Here is a 16,598-nt window from a genome sequence, read left to right as displayed (position 1 = left end):
AGTTGTGGCACGTGGGCTCAGTAGTTGTGGCTCATGGGCTCTAGAGCGCAGGCTCAGTAGTTTTGGCACACAGGCTTAGTTGCTCCGTGGCGTGTGGGATCTTCCCAGACCAGGGCTCTAGGCATGTGGGATCTTCCCAGACCAGGGCTCGTAACCCGTGTCCCCTGCATTGGCAGGCGGACTCTTAACCACTGCGCCACCAGGGAAGCCCTATTGTCTCTTTTTGATTATAGTCATCTTAGTGGGTGTGAATTGGTATCTCATTGTGGTTTTGATTTGTATTTCCCTAATGACTAATGATGTTGACTATCTTTTCATGTGCTTATTGACCATTTGCATATCTTCTTTGGAGAACTGCCTTTTCAGATCCTTTGCCCAGTTTTTAATTGCCTAATCCAGAGTCACAAAGATTTGCCCCTATGTTTTCTTCTAAGGGTTTTATAATTTTAGCTTTTCTGTTTCATTCATCAATTCATTTTGAGTTACTTTTTGAAAATGGTGTGAGGCATTTTGCATATGGATAGTCAGTTTTCCCAGCATTATCTGTTGAAAAGACTATTCTTTCCCCATTAAATGGTCTTTGCACCCTTACTGAAAAACCAACTGACTATAAACCTGAGAGTTTATTTCTCTACTTTCAATTCTATTCTGTTGATTTATATGTCTATCTATTGTTATGCCAGTAACACACTATCTTGATTACTGTAGTTTATGGTAAGTTCTCAAAGTAGAAAGTTTAAGTCCTCCAATTTTGTTCTCAGGTATTCTGGGTCCCTTGAATATCCACATGACTTTTAAGATGGGTTTCTCTGTTTCTGCAAAAACGTCATAGGGATTTTTATAGAGATTGCATTGAATCTGTAGATCAATTTGATGATTATTACTATATTAATATTAAATCTGATTTCAGTATAAGAATTGAACTTCTTTGGTTAGATTTAATCCTAAGTATTTCATTTTTTGGATGCTATTTTATTTTTACTTTTAAAAAATATTTATTTATTTATTTGGCTGTGCCAGGTCTTAGTTGCAGCATGTGGGATCCTCGTTGCTGCGTGCAGGATCTTTAGTTGCAGCGTGTGGGATCTAGTTCCCTGACCAGGGATTGACCCCGGGCCCCCTGCATTGGGAGCATGGACTCTTAGCCACTGGACCACCAGGTAAGTCCCTGGATGCTATTTTAAATTGAATTGTTTTCTTAATTTTACTTTCAGTTTGTTCATCAATCAAGTGTATAAAAATACAACTGATTTTTATATATTGATCTTACATCCTACAGCCTTGCTAGACTAACTTATTAGTTCTAGGATTTTGTAGTAGATTCCCTAGGATTTTCTTTATACAAGATTATGTTAAGTGCAAATAGAGATACTTTTAATTTTTCCTTTCTAATCTAGATGACTTTTATTTCATTTTCTTGTCTAATTTCCTGTCTAAAACCTCCAGCATAATTGCAATAAACATAGTGAGAACAGATAGGCTTGTCTTGTTCCTGATCTTTGGGAGAAAACATTGTCTTTTATAGTTAAGTATAACATTAGCTGTGGATTTTTTGCAGATGTTCTTTGTTTTTAAATACATTTTTTTAAATTAATTAATTTATTTATGGCTGTGTTGGGTCTTGGTTGCTGTGCATGGGCTTTCTCTAGTTGCGGTGAGCAGGGGCTACTCTTCATTGCAGTGTGCCGGCTTCTCACTGCGGTGGCTTCTCTTGTTGCGGAGCGCAGGCTCTAGGCTTGTGGGCTTCAGTAGTTGCAGCACGCAGGCTCAGTAGTTGTGGCTCACGGGCTCTAGAGCGCAGTCTCAGTAGTTGTGGCGCATGGGCTTAGTTGCTCCGTGGCATGTGGGATCTTCCCGGACCAGGGCTCGAACCTGTGTCCCCTGCATTGGCAGGCGGATTCTTAACCACTGCACCACCAGGGAAGCCCTGTAGATGTTCTTAATCAGAATGAAAAAATTCTCTTCTATTTCTACTTGGTGGAGTGCTTTTATCATGAAGTGTTATTGAACTTTGTCAAATGCTGTTTCTGCATCTATTGATATGATCACATGTTTTTTGCGCTTCATTCAATTAACGTGGTCTACTACACTGACTGATTTTCAGATATTAAACCCACCTTACATTTCAGGGATAAATCACACTTAGTCATGGTGTATAACCCTTTCTATATATTGCTGAATTTGATTTGTTTGTATTTTTTCAGGATCCTTTCTTTTATATTCATAAGGTATTAGTCTGCATACAATATTTGTATACACAAATATATAAAAATCTATGTGCTTTTACTATACTAAAAAATAAACCAAATATTTCAGTCATCTTCAGAAGCTTCTAGGATGTTTTGATGCACCACCCAGGTTCCCTTTTAGAGTGAAAGATTGCCTCTGCTGAAGAGAGTTGTCTTGCCCAAAATGGTGCCTCATTCTGGGAGCATTCCACAAGTAATGGCCATCCAACATGAGGGTACAAAGGCCTGGTCTCCTCACCACAAATGGAAACAGTTCTGAAGCATCATACTAGTTTGAGAACTACCCATAAGATCAGCTGAGGCCTCCAGTGAGACAGTGACAAAACTCAACTTCTCTCTGCACAGTCCTGCTTTCTTCCTTTCCCTTTGATCTCATGAGTACTCCCTAATAAACCTCTTTCATGTTACTCTCCAATATTGCCTGTTTCCTAAGTTTAGATAATCATAAAGATTACTTTAATATTCTCAGCAAACCCTATGGGTATATCCAGATTATGTAACTTTAATAATCACGGGTTAATCTATGAGGAAAGGCAATACAACATAATGATTAAAAGCACTCTTTGGTGCCAGACATGCTTAACACCAATAATCTATGTGACCACAGTAACACCCAGTCATAAAAAACTAATATTATAATTAGTAACCAAGCATATATTATAATTAGTGTCCAAGCATTAGGTTTAATATCATGGATAATACTAAAAGTATCAGGTAATGTTGACAGTAGTATTCTTTTTAGTTGATGGCTTGGGAGAGTTACAAAAACTGTTTAAGTTTGGGATTAAACAGCAACAACAACAACACACATACACACACATACACAATTAATCTGCAATATGGGCGAGTGTCAAATTATGTCAACTAATGAATATAAATCAGACTAACAGGATTATCAGACACCTGAGTAATAAAAATAACGTTGACTGCTGGAAAGCTAACAGGCTTTTATGTTGAAATAGAATGTTATTTTTCCCCACAATTGAATCAACCGGGGGTATGGATTGAAAGTTTATTAGTAGTGGTAAGATAATTTAGTGGGTCGAGGTCAGCAATTAAAAAAAATTTGCAAAGATGCTAATTGGAGTGCATCTTACTAAAGTATGTTTGTTTTACACGCATATCTATGTGGTGCACGTATGTGTGTACGGGGGCCTCAAGGTAAAATGCATTTCTTACTTTGCATCAGGGTAAAACACGTTTGAAAGTCTCAGATTCTGCTCCCCAAAGCCAGCAGCACAGGAAGGGCTGTGGGCCGGTCGCGGGTGTATAGCGGGGCGCCCCCTCCCCTGCCTTTCCATACTTACGAAGGAGTCGCTCACGACTAGCACCACGTTAGGCGCATCTGGCCAAGCCTTAACTGCTCCCCGCCTCTGCCCACCTGCCCCAGGAGCTGGTGTTGCCAGCGCCGAGACTGCGACCACCGCCACCCACAGCGGCAGCATCACGGGGAGTTGTTCTGGGAGCCCGGCCTCTGGGCGCTGGACCCTGCCCCTCCCCCTAGGAAGTTCCTCCCGAGAAAAGGAGGGCGGGGATCGCAGAGATCGCAGTTCGGTTTCCTTCACCCATGGAACTACAACTCCCATCAGGCTCGGGCTGAGCACATGCGCAAAGGAGGAATTTCCCTTTCTCGACTCACGTTAAGACCTTTTAATCAAATACCGAGCGAACTAAAACCCAGCCGTTTCCAGTCACGTGAGCGATGCCTGGGAAATGCGCATGCGCTCTGACTTCAGATTTGGCTTCTGCAGGAGAAGCATCTGTCCCAGGTTGGTTTTGGTTGCTGTCGCTTTTGCAGAAGTTGGAGCCGGTAGGCAGTTGAAATGTTACCTAGAGAGAGAAAGGATCAGGGGCCGAGGCTGCTTGTTTTGCGCAGAGCAAGCGTGGCTGAGTGTTAGGTGAGACCGTGAACTGGGAGATGATGAGGTGGCAGCGCGTCTGTCACTTAAGTTGGATTGGGCGGTTCTTTGTGGGGCCTCTGTCTGGACCGCCTAAGGTGCGATATGGATACCGGGTGGCCCCTCGAATACCTTCCTCCCAAGGATGTTTCTAGCCTGCCTCATCCTATTCGCCGCTTTGCCTGTGCAGTAAGGATTTATTTTGCTCTGGTGGGGTGAGGAGCGGGGCCTGGTAAGAAAAGTTTCATCTTCTATGTGGGGATAAGCTTAGGTGGACTTTACCTTCAGAGTGCGAGGGAGAAGCTGGATAGGTTCTCAGAGGGAGAAACGTTGGGCTGTGTGACGTGTTCGATTAACTGACGTAGATTCAGAATACCATTATTTGGCAGTGGTTTTGAAAAATCACTGGTCCTGTTGACTGTTGAACTCCTTTGGAGAAATCTGGAAGAAGCAGATTTCTGTCCCAGAGCCAGATTCCTGATTTCATTATTATAGTTTCAGGTATATAATTTGTGCCTCACATTAGTCGTTTCAGTATTTTGACAGGAAAAGGAGTTGTAGTATTTATTTACATAAAATCAACCTTTAATACTAATATTTGACAGTATTTTTTGCACACAGTAATTGTAAAAAGGACAGACCTTATTTATTTAACACTCATATGGTGCTTATTATGTGCTGGGTATTATACTATGCATTTATTGAGCACCTGTTTTGTGCCAGGTACTTTTACATGGAGTATTTTCTATAATCCTCACTTTCATCATTTTTCAGATAGGAAAGCTGAGACTTGGACAGGTTAAATGACCTGCCTAAGGTTACACAGGGAGCCAGTCTGAGTAGGACTTGAATTTGAGTAGTCTCTGCCCTAACTCATTGCCATGCTGTCTCTAATTAACTGCAAAATGTTATGCCATTCTAGTGATGTTAATCTCTGTTAGTGAAGCAGCGTTGTTAATCGAGCAGCATGCTAACGATCTATGGGAGCAGGCAAATATATAAACAATAGTACCTGACCGTAAGGAACTTACACTCTAGGGAAAAAAACAAAATAATAATACAGTATGAAAGGTAATATACATAGGCTCCCTCATGAACAGGCTATATTTCAAATATTTGTTTTGAGTTAATTTGGAATGTAGAACACATTTTACCATAGAAACAATGTTGACTGACATTTAGGTTCATAAAAATATATTTAACTTTATCTGTGGCATAGTATTGATTTTTGTAAACTATTTACTCTCTCTGGCCTTGTTTTCACAGGACGTGTATTCTGAGTTTCCGGTCAGGATGACAGGAACACATCTTTTTCTTTCTCTCTGTCTCCTTGGCAGTGTCAGTGGGAGCAGGTGCTGTACTGGGTTGGAGTGAGATAGATATTTTAGGGGCCCAGACATATAGCGCTGGAAAAATCTAAGAGACTTCTAGTCTTATTCTCATCTCACATTCAAGTTGTCGTACAATATTCCTCCCAAGTGGATTGTGCAGTCTGCGCCTTTTCATCTCCAGTGATGGGAAACACACTTCCTTCGAGGGGCCTGTGCCATATTTGTACAGGTTTAATTATTAAAAGTTCATATTTTGAGCTGCAGTCAGTCTCCCTCTACTTTTGATTGTTCATTAGTCCATTTACCTTCACTTTTACATGAATAATCTCTCCCTTTCAACAGCCCTTTTCAACTTCCCCACCATTTCTTTTTCCCCCAGGTCTCCCCCAGTTCCTTCGGGTAATTATCATGTAATTTCAGGTTTGTTTGTTATTTGGTCACTCTTTTCTGGACATAAAGCATGTTTGCTAATCAGTAACTTACCCTGTCGGAAAAGGTACTTCTGAGTTGTTTGTGCACACCTTTCTGTGTGTACATGTGTGTATATAGTATATTGTAGTGAGGGAGGGCTCCATTATGTGTATGTTTAGGTCATCAGTTAAAGATATCTACATTACGGGTTACCTGCTTTAGTGAAATACTTTGCGGTTCAGAAAAGTCTTCAGTTGAAAGTCTTGGTCTAGGTTTTGGCTCTTCATAGTTTTTTAATGTCCAGAATACCAGCAGCACTATATTCTGCCCTAAGTGTGCAGTTAGTGACTATCTGGAACAAATTCAGTATTATCTTCACCTGCTGAAGAGACAGAATACATCTGTATAGAACATAAAGCATCTGTTAAGTTGCAGGCTTTAGTCTAGTATTTGTGTAATGACTAATTTGAAGGAGATACTTGCATTTGATGATAGCTGTCTTTTGAAGAACATAGGCAAGAAGGTTGCTTCTTGAGAGATCAAGGAAGGAAGGATTGGGGTTTTTAAATGTGTAGAGAAAGTATATAATAACCACTGTTGGTTAGGAATGGGAAAAAAGTGGTGAAGTTGATTGAGAGGGTGGTAGGAGATACGGACAACAGAACTAATAGCTATTGTGTTCAGGTGTTCTGTCTATGTACATATCAGGGAAGTGATCTCGTTCTCACTTTACCAATGAGGAAATAGGCTTGGAGGTGAAGTAAGGTGCCCAAGATCTGCGGAGACTTGAATCCAGATCCATCTTTCTTGACTTGGTGGCTGGATATGGCAGAAGGAAGGGGCTGACAAAATCTGGGGCATTTTGTAAGAACAGAGTTGAAACAACTGAGTAAATCAGTAAAATTAGGTTGAGTGAGGAGGGTAATCATTTGTAGCTGGATGGCGGCTTAAAGAAGTTAGTGAAATGGGAAGTCAGGCTTTAACTTTTATTTAACCTCCTCACACCGTGTTTAACTTTTATTTTACTTTCCTAAACGTTATTAGGATCACAGTACTTTCTCTTCTTACCAGTAAGACCCTTTTCTGTGGAACTAACCCTTCTATTTAAGTACGTATATCACTAGTACATGTCTTCATCCCTACCAGGTTCACCTAAATTTTGTTCATTTCCTAGTTCTAAAGTAGCATTTTTTCCATTTTTACTTTATTCAGTTTTTCAAAATACCTCCATTCTCTCCGGGAAGCATTCTAGATTAATTTTGTTTGACAGAATCTGTTCCAGAGATACCATCGAAAGATACTTAGAATTTGTAGTCGTGTAAAGTTTGTGTTAGTATTTCAGATGGCTATTTAGATGGATTTTTAATATTTTAAAAAAAGTCTGCTCTATTTTATTAAATTACAAACTAGTCTGGTTGCGTCATATGGGCAACTTTTTTTCATGTTTATAATTCCTTATGTGGTTTAGAACAAGATTCACTTTAGTGTAGTCAGCTCGCAGATTGTGAGTAAATAGTGCCCTTTACTGTCCTAGATTCAAAGCAAAGTAGCGTAGAAATAGGTGACATTCTCTTCTGGCTCAGTTTTTTATGTTGAAGTCCGTGTATTTTGAGTTTCTGTAATTTTTTTCTGAGTCTTTCTGATTTTTTATGATGTTCCTTTTACACCTTGTGGCTATAGCAACACAGTTTAGACTGATTCAGAAATTTGGAGATTACAATTAGTGTCTCATGTTTTAAATTATGAATTATGAAAATTGAACCTGAATCTGATGTTTTAAAAAATTCAATATGTTTTGGGTTGTGTATGTCATCTTTTTTATGTGCCTGTCTCATATTTTACTTAATTTAGATGGATAAACATTTAAGGAACAATCTGAAAATCAATTTAAAGAGAAGATAAAGTGATAACAGCTAAAAGGTAAGTGTCTAGAATGCTAAATAATAGGTAATTGGAGTCTACTTTTACTTAATGATTGTTTTTACTGATTCTTTTCGGAAGGAAGATGTAATGGTGTAGGTTATGGTCATCACAAAGTACCTTTAGACTTTTGTAATTAGATTTAAAGGTATCATTTTTTGCTTTTCTGTAATTAACTTCCAGTGTCATTATTGTTACTATTTTTTAAATTATTCTTCTTATTTGTGCTTTGTGGAATCTTTGTTATCTCCACAACTTAAGGTTGTGGAGGTAGCATAAGGTTCCATAGCTTTAGCTGGAGTGTGTAGGACATATCAGTACATCTACCTATGTTAGTTTTGAGGTATATCATTGTCTTTTGGCATGGTTTTCACTTTCTTTTTTTTTAGATATAGTTATTGCTCTTTATGCTTGATTTGTTGAATAAAAACCCTTTTAGGTTGGTAGTAAAAAAAAACCTTCATTGAGTGAAAATGGGCTACATGAACACTCTTATTTAAAAAAGTCATTGAGATCGAGGAGAAAAAATGGGAGGAGAGGTATAAGGGAAAAATGTGTGGGGCTGTGGAAAAATATTAAAGACACTTGTAAGAGAGCCAGAGTTTTCTCTGAAGTGTTGGAAGTGCTTGGAATAGAGGGAAGTATCCCAAAGAGAGGAATATGAGGTCACATAGACTCATTTTGGGTATTAGCTTTCCACTTTGTGAAAGGAAATGGGTTTGATGGTACCTAGTAGATGGTTAGTGTTCCTTAAAGCTTTGTCTAGAATATGAGTGGGTGAGCCTCTTCCTTCTCCACACCACTTCCCAAAAAAGGGGAAGAAATTTTCAGGGCTAGAAAGCGGCAGATTGTTTTGTCTTTAAAAAAAAAAATCTCCTGAAACTAATATTTATGTGTATATATATATGTATTTTAGGTGCAGAGAGGGGGCCTCAGTGCTAGCTTATTATGCTAAATGCCACATCAGATGAATAAGGAACAGGAGGAGGCGAATAGAGGATTCCACTGCAGCAAGTGTAGGTGTAATTATATGTGGAGACATATAGAGATGTAGAAGGGTATTAAACATTAGAACTGGTTACCAAGAGAAGAATGGAGTTTGTCTCATATGGTCTTTAAAAGTAACCTACTTATGGGCTTCCCTAGTGGCGCAGTGGTTGAGAGTCCGCCTGCCGATGCAGGGGACACGGGTTCGTGCCCCAGTCCAGGAAGATCCCACATGCGGCAGAGCGGCTGGGCCTGTGAGCCATGGCCGCTAAGCCTGAGCGTCCGGAGCCTGTGCTCCGCAATGGGAGAGGCCACAACAGTGAGAGGCCCGCGTACTGCAAAAAAAAAAAAAAAGAAGTAACCTACTTAGAAGTATTTGACAGCTCCATGTTTGCTGCTCCATTTAAATCCAAATTTTTCTGTCTCATTTTCAAGGTCTTCTGTAGTCTGGTGCTCTACTTTACCTACCCAGCCTAATTTTCCTGTTCTTCAGCAAGTCCCTTCTGTTCCATTCAGCCTGGTTTCCTTATTGTTTCCTCCACGTGCCATGCTCATTCCTGTCTCTCCAACTTTGCTCGTGCAATCAGTGTCTCTGGCTGGAGTAATTTTCCTTCTTCCCTCCATTCTCAAATCCTTTCTCCATCTAGTAGCTGTTAATTACTTCACCCCACACTTCTCTTCTCTGAACTCCTATTGCACTTGCACTCGTTATCCTTAATTTAGCATTTGATTCTTCAATGACTCATATGTCTTAGGTCTTTCTCTTGATTGAGATTGTAGTCTTTAGAGCAGAGGCCTTCCTTTCTGTTTCTTTTGTGTCATGTACAGCATATAGCTTGAGAGCTGCATAGCTGCATGTTGTTTTAGTGCTAGTTGGTTCTACTTTGTCCAGATGTGCTTTTACTCGTATGTTGGGTAATAGAAAAGATGGTGATCTTTATCCTGGAAAAGTTGCATTCTTTTTTTTTTGCTTGGTCTTGTCTTAAAACTGCCTTTGTTCTTTTTTTTTCTTATAACTTAAAAAAATTTTTATTTATTTATTTTTGGCTGCATTGGGTCTTTTGTTGCTGTGTGCGGGCCTTCTCTGGTTGCGGTGAGCAGGGGCTACTCTTCCTTGTGGTGCATGGGCTTCTCATTGCCGTGGCTTCTCTTGTTGCGGAGCACCAGCTCTAGGCGCACGGGCTTCAGTAGTTGTGGCATGCGGGCTTCAGTAGTTGTGACTCATGGGCTCTAGAGCGCAGGCTCAGTAGTTGTGGTGCACGGGGTTAGTTGCTCTGCGACATGTGGGATCTTCCCGGATCAGAGCTTGAACCGGTGTCCTCTGCATTGGCAGGTGGGTTCTTACACTGTGCAACCAGGGAAGTCCCTCTTGATTTTTTTTTTTCCCTTGGATGCCTCTTTTTATCCCTTTCAGTTGGTCCAGATTAGTTATCATCATCATTGATGTTCTCTTCTTTTTAGTCTCAAGGTTTATCTACCAAAGATAACTTTGGTGTGAGAAATTTAAAGTGAAATCAGCATAGAAATTTGTTGCCTGCTCCAAACAAGATTTGTAGACTATAAAAAAAATCCTTCTCAAGTTTGCCTCTATAAATTTATGCCAAGATAATTTTAGGTAACAGAGCAATTTCTAAAATAAGAGCATATGAAATATGTTGCTTTAATTATCTAATTATTGTAACTACGGAAAAAGTCACTTTTCTGCCTATTTAGGAAATCTCGTTTTGGCTGTAGATAAATTGATATTATGATATCTTAATTTTTATATTATTTGAATCTAAAATTCCTTAAGTCAAAAGGATTGTTTTTTAAAAAAATTCCCTAGCTTCCTTTTTTGTTTTCTTCTTTTCCGGTACACGGGCCTCTCACTGTTGTGGCCTCTCCTGTTACGGAGCACAGGCTCCGGACACGCAGGCTCAGCGGCCATGTCTCACGGGCCCAGCTGCTCCGCGGCATGTGGGATCTTCCCGGACCGGGGCACGAGCCCGTGTCCCCTGCATCGGCAGGCGGACTCTCAACCACTGCGCCACCAGGGAAGCCCTCCGTAGCTTCTTAAATTTCTTTGATCTTGTACTTCTGCCTCAGCCTCTTTGGAAATAAAGGACTGTCTGTGTACCATGTCAGCAAGCCATCTTCTTGGTTCATTTTGCTGCCTTGAACATCAGTGGTCTATAATGACCTAATGTTTACCTAGCTTTGTTTTGCCTTCTTGAGATTAGAATTCAGTGGAGTGGGCAAAAAAATGTTTCTTTTTTCAACATCAAGTTGTAGTTGGATTTGACTGGTTTATTGGTAAACCAGAATAAGCTGTGAAATCTTAAGATATGTTTATTTAAAATTACATTAGTGTATCTTATATTTTAAGATTAAGTGAAGAAATACTTTGTCTACCAATTAAAATATCTGTCTATTTATGTTGGAGTTGAAATATCTTTTTATGGCTGAAATTAGTATATAGTCCTCTTGCATATTAAGTGCCTTCATTTAAGTGTGAACATTACATTTATTTCTCTTCAAAGAATACCATATTACAAAGAATACTATATTACTGTAATCCTAAAGTAGTTCTTACTGTGAAGAAAGTTAATATCCTGATTTATATTTTATAGAAACTAACATTAAAACAGAATGCTTTCTTAAACTCTTAACATCATAGTTACTGAAATTTGTTTGTGTTTGTGTTTTCACTCTGTGACTTAGACTGATTCTTCTTGCTTCGTGTAGAACTGGATTGAGCTTGGCATGTGTTTTCCATCCTGGCACATAAGATCATCTGTGTTTTAACCTACTACATGGGGAGTGGTTATAATTCAAATAACAATTCAATTCAACAAATGTTTATTAATATATACAGTTTGTCAGATACTGGGTACTGAGGATGCAGCAGTTAGACAGCAACAACCCAACAACAACAGATAAAAATCCCTGCCTGCCTGGAACTTAACGTTCTGGTGGGGTTGGGGAACAGATAATAAATAAGATAAAGAAGTAAAATATATACTGATGTATTAGATGGTGACAGGTGCTTTGAAGAAAAATAAATGCAGTGTTCAGGAGATTAGGGACTATTGAGTGGTTGGGAGTTGGGGGAAGGAAGTGTCGACACTTAAAATAGTGTGGCAAGGGAAGGTTTCATTGAGGAAGTGACATTTGAGTAAAAATCTGAAGAGATGATCTGGTTTTATGTTTTTTAAACATAAGATATATTTATTTTAGGGGAAAGAATGTTCCATGTAGAAGGAATTACATGTTCCTTTTTCAGAGGTTAAGTTTGTTAAATTTGTTGGAACTGTTGCAGTAGGCAGGTCTCACTGTAGATTCATTCAGGCTTTTTGTTTTGACAGCATGTCCAGCAAGGAAGTAAAGACTGCTCTAAAAAATGCTAGAGATGCAATCAGAAACAAAGAATACAAAGAAGCTTTGAAACATTGTAAGGTAACCAGTATTTTTTTCTTCCACAATAAAAATGTTACCCGATTATGAGCATCACTGATTTGTAATGTGAATCCCTTACTGTCTAAATACAACAAAAGTAGTCAGGCTTTTTGAGTAGGACCGTCCCAGTGGCTGTGCCAGGACAAGCTGCTTCTGCCACTTAATTTCGTCTCCCTCTGTGTTGGTAACTTACCAAAGCCAAGTTGTCAAAACCTGAATGTCTCTTAGGTGTTTTTTGATGGGTTGTACTGCGGAACACTATTGTATCTTAAAGTTTTTGTTCTTTAATGGTATGTGGACATTTCGATTCTGTTTGGTTTGTGGATGGGAGAATCAAGATTCCAAAGTTCCTTTCTATGCTGATGGGGATGTTCCAGTCCAGAGGGAGAACTTGAAGGTGCAGGAGAGATGCAGAGTAGTGCTAGGAGTGAAGTCCCTGGGAAGGTGGGTGAAGATGGGATCCAGAGCGTGAGAGGAGGGCCTTTGATACTTCTTCCATCTTAACAGAAGGGAAGATAGATGTAGATCCATAGCTGTCGGGTTTGCAGATTTGGGGATGGGAAGATAAATGTTCCCCTCTGACGGCTTCTATTTTCTTAGTGAAGTGTAACCTGAGGATGGAGGAGGAGTTGTATAGGAGGTTTGAGACAAAAGAAGGTATGAAATAGTTGTCATTTATAGTGAGGAAAGAAACTTACTAGTAAGGATTAGAAAGCTTACGAGGCCCTAATGAGTATCCATTTGAGATTTCATGTCATTAAAGTGAAATCGGTAAACTCAGCTGTGTAGTTTCTTCCTTTGTGTTAAACTTCTCAGGCTTGGCGATGGGCATGATGGAATTCAACTGTGGGTAGTAAGAAAGTTGAGGGGAAAGAGAGGGCAAGGAGTTGAGGATGTTTGCAAGGGAGTGATAATAGTGATTGGTCATGGAGTCAAAGATGGGAAAGGAGAGGTAAGAATTGAGCAGTGGGGTGACAATGCAAAGGGAGTGAGGTAAAAAAAAATTGGACATAACAGAGGTTAAAGAATTGTTACCATTACAGTGATTGAACTGGGAGGATAGGAGAGGTGCATACTGGAAACCCAGGTTTTGGATGGCTGAGTAATGCTGAGGCTAAGTAACTGGGAGGCCATGGCATTCATTGGGTCGTCTGCATGAATGTTAGAATGATTAAAGGAATTGAAGTGGAGAGGAAGAATACAGTATTTTCACTGAAGGAAAGGGGAGTTCCTAGGAGGCTAGTAGATGGTAGCAACAAGAAGGATATTTTTTGTAGTATAGCCAGATGGCTTGACCTTCAAAAGTACTGGGGTTTTTTTGGGCTTCCCTGGTGGCGTAGTGGTTGAGAGTCCGCCCGCCGATGCAGGGGACACAGGTTCGTGCCCCGGTCCGGGAAGATCCCACATGCCGCGGAGCGGCTGGGCCTGTGAGCCATGGCCGCTGAGCCTGCGCGTCTGGAGCCTGTGCTCCGCCACGGGAGAGGCCACAACAGTGAGAGGCCCGCGTACCGCAAAAAAAAAAAAAAAAAGTACTGGGGATTTTGAAGGAGGGAGGAGTAGAGGAAGAATGTAGGTATCAGTGTGAGCAAGGAGAACCCTTTCCTCACCTGCTCGTTGGTGGGATGTGGGATGTTCGAGAAAAGAAATCAGCTGCAGCAAGTAAGATCTGTAGGGGAATAGCCGAGTTTTGTTGAGGCAGAACTTGGTACAGTTAAAAGAAAGATTGAAAAGAGAGAGGGCCCTTGGCTGTCCAGATTGGGAGTTCCAGAGGTTACAATAAAGAGTTTAGACAGTGGGAGGGAGAGAATTGGGTAAGATTGGGGGAAATAAATACATAACAGTATAGGATGAGAGCCTTAAGGGGTGAAGGATGCCCTTGTGAGGTTAGGTTTCTAGTGGTGACTGAGCCCAGCAGGGATGGAGACCACGACAGGACTAATCCTGATATGGAAGAAGGTGGGCAGTCTGTTTAAACGGGGAGAGAAGAAGGAGGAGTGGGAGGGGAGGGACTGTTTCCTTCAGCACTAGGCTGATCTAACTAATGCACATCTGAATCTGCTTTTATTATATACAGCAGCGCCATAGCACTCTTCTTTGTGATTCAGACATGAATTCCTATAATTTATGCCATAGAGACTCAAATGGAAAGCAAAGATGGGGAGCTAGTCAGTGGCAAATGTATGATTACTTATGTGTAGTAACCAGAGTGTTGATTGAGACTAAAGGAGATTTTTAGTGAAGAGATTAGTGTATTGGCTGGGTCTTGCCTGATGTATCACCCTGTCTGCCTGTGTGCCTCTATAACCCAGTACAATCATCCCTTCAGGGAGCCTCCTCTGACTTGTGTGGATGGAGTTTGGAGTCAGATACTCTTTTCTTCACACTGTTTCAGCACTCCATGCTTGCTTTCACTACATTGTTATAATTATTTCCTTAAAAGTCTGTTTCAGATTCTGAAAACCTGGTCATCAGGCAGATAGCCAGTCCTTACTGATTGTGGGTTGACTATGGCATTTATCGTTTGCTCAGCAGTTATGTGCCAGTCATTGCTCTTGGTGCTGGGGACACAAATGTTAATAAGGCCCCAGTATTTGGAGCTTAGCTTTGGTGGTTACCTCATCGTTGCTGGTTTTTTGGGAGGTAGTATTATGGGATAGAATGGAGCTTGTGCTGCATATTGGTGACAGATTGCTAGGACTGCTATGTGGATGCACAAAAGCCTAATAATCTGACTGCTTCAACTCCTGGAAATGTTCTTATTTTCTCTAGAATATGTAAAACCTTAAGAGCTAATTTCATTTTAGCTGCTAGTTTTTTCTTTCACTAGAACATCTTTGCTTTCTGTTTCAAACTATTTTACCTTAGCAAGTAGTTGTTACTTGTGAAAGCAGCTCTGCATATAATTTTTATTGTAGTTGATAGGTGTTGTTTAAACATTCATTGCCACTATTTATTTATTTACTTATTTATTTTTGGCTGCTTTGGGTCTTTGTTGCTGTGTGCAGGCTTTCTCTAGTTGCGACGAGTGGGGGCTACTCTTCGTTGCGGTGCGCAGGCTTCTCATTGCGGTGGCTTCTCTTGTTGCAGAGCACGGGCTCCAGGCGCACAAGCTTCAGTAGTTGTGGCACGTGGGCTCAGTAGTTGTGGCTCATGGGCTTAGCTGCTCCGCAGCACGTGGGATCTTCCTGGACCAGGGCTCAAAACCGTGTCCTCTGCATTGGCAGGCGGATTCTTAACCACTGTGCCACCAGGGAAGTCCCGCCACTATTTATTTTGAACATATTTAGTACAGTCACACTGGAGTCAACCTTTCTTAGCGTATAATTTCAATGAAAAAAATCTGTTAAATATGGAGAGATGTTATAGTGAAGGAAAATATGGGAATTGGATAAGGTGAAATGATGTGGAAAATTTTGTGATTTTAGTTTTGTGAGGGACTAGCGGCAGTGTGGCATGGAGGCAGGCAGGATGGTTGGGTGGTAAGAATGATCTTATTGTTCTTTTTATACTCAGTATTCTCAAGGGACAGAGGGAGGCATTTGGTAGAGGCATCAGGAGTACTTGGGCAGCTTTTTAGAAATATACCTCATATTTCATACCCCTTACAGTCACTGATCCAGTCCAACTCCCTCTCCCTGAGGAAACTGAAGACCACAGGGGTTAAGTGATATTCTTAAGATTGTCCATTTAGTGGTAGATCCAGATTTCCTGACTCCTAGGTAGACTGTCTTTTGATTATTGTTTGTCCATGAGCTTCCAAAATTTAATTACCTTCTCTTTTAATTTTTTAATCAGACAGTGTTAAAACAAGAGAAAAATAACTATAATGCCTGGGTTTTTATTGGTGTTGCTGCAGCCGAGCTAGAACAACCTGATCAGGCCCAGGGTGCCTATAAGAAAGCTGCTGAGCTAGAGCCAGACCAATTACTAGCTTGGCAGGTACGTAGACATTTTTATTTACTATGTTATAGGAAAGAACTTTTTCCCATTTTTCAAAATACAGCTAACAGCTTTGCAATTTAGCATTTAAACCTCCATTTACTCAGAATAAGAAAAAAAAATTAAATTTATTGATCTTCTAAACCTGAAAATTAGTTGAAAAAAAAAAAGGTGCCAACAATGCTGTTTACCACTATTTAATCTCCAATCCAATGGATTATTTCCAAATGTTAGGACAGAAATTGAAACATGATTATATAAATCTTCAACTTAATTATATGTGCATATTAGAGACTTATGAAGAATATTCTTTATGCTTACCTGAGAGAAAAGAAATGTATATTATGTTTTTAAAATATGTTTTTGAAAATGAAATAATATAAAAAATTTGAAATTCTATGTCTCTGAGTACTAGTTAAATTCCTTCT

General features: G+C 40.1%; 2 protein-coding genes across 5 annotated transcripts in view; one reads left to right on the top strand and one right to left on the bottom strand.

The window, feature by feature from the left end:
• Positions 1–3,801, bottom strand: part of ARSK (arylsulfatase family member K) — a 42,703-nt gene extending 38,902 nt beyond the window's left edge. For 2 of the 4 annotated variants that reach the window (XM_082649808.1, XM_082649806.1), the window contains exon 1: positions 3,557–3,801. In XM_082649808.1, coding sequence (XP_082505934.1) covers positions 3,557–3,694 — 138 coding nt within the window. In that variant the 5' untranslated portion in view covers positions 3,695–3,801. The remainder of the gene's footprint in view (positions 1–3,556) is intronic. The other 2 variants (XM_082649805.1, XM_082649807.1) reach the window with 2 other exon arrangements.
• Positions 3,802–3,987: 186 nt separating this feature from the next.
• Positions 3,988–16,598, top strand: part of SKIC3 (SKI3 subunit of superkiller complex) — an 85,659-nt gene continuing 73,048 nt past the window's right edge. Inside the window, exons 1-4 of the mRNA XM_082652124.1 lie at positions 3,988–4,018; positions 7,741–7,809; positions 12,141–12,231; positions 16,027–16,170. Coding sequence (XP_082508250.1) covers positions 12,142–12,231; positions 16,027–16,170 — 234 coding nt within the window. The 5' untranslated portion in view covers positions 3,988–4,018; positions 7,741–7,809; position 12,141. The remainder of the gene's footprint in view (positions 4,019–7,740; positions 7,810–12,140; positions 12,232–16,026; positions 16,171–16,598) is intronic.

The sequence above is a fragment of the Grampus griseus genome, assembly GCF_964374135.1.
Source record: "Grampus griseus genome assembly, chromosome: 3".
In the NCBI taxonomy this organism is placed as follows: Eukaryota; Metazoa; Chordata; class Mammalia; order Artiodactyla; family Delphinidae; genus Grampus; species Grampus griseus.
Note: the sequence above shows the minus strand (reverse complement) of the source record. Positions and strands in the feature narration are given on the sequence as shown.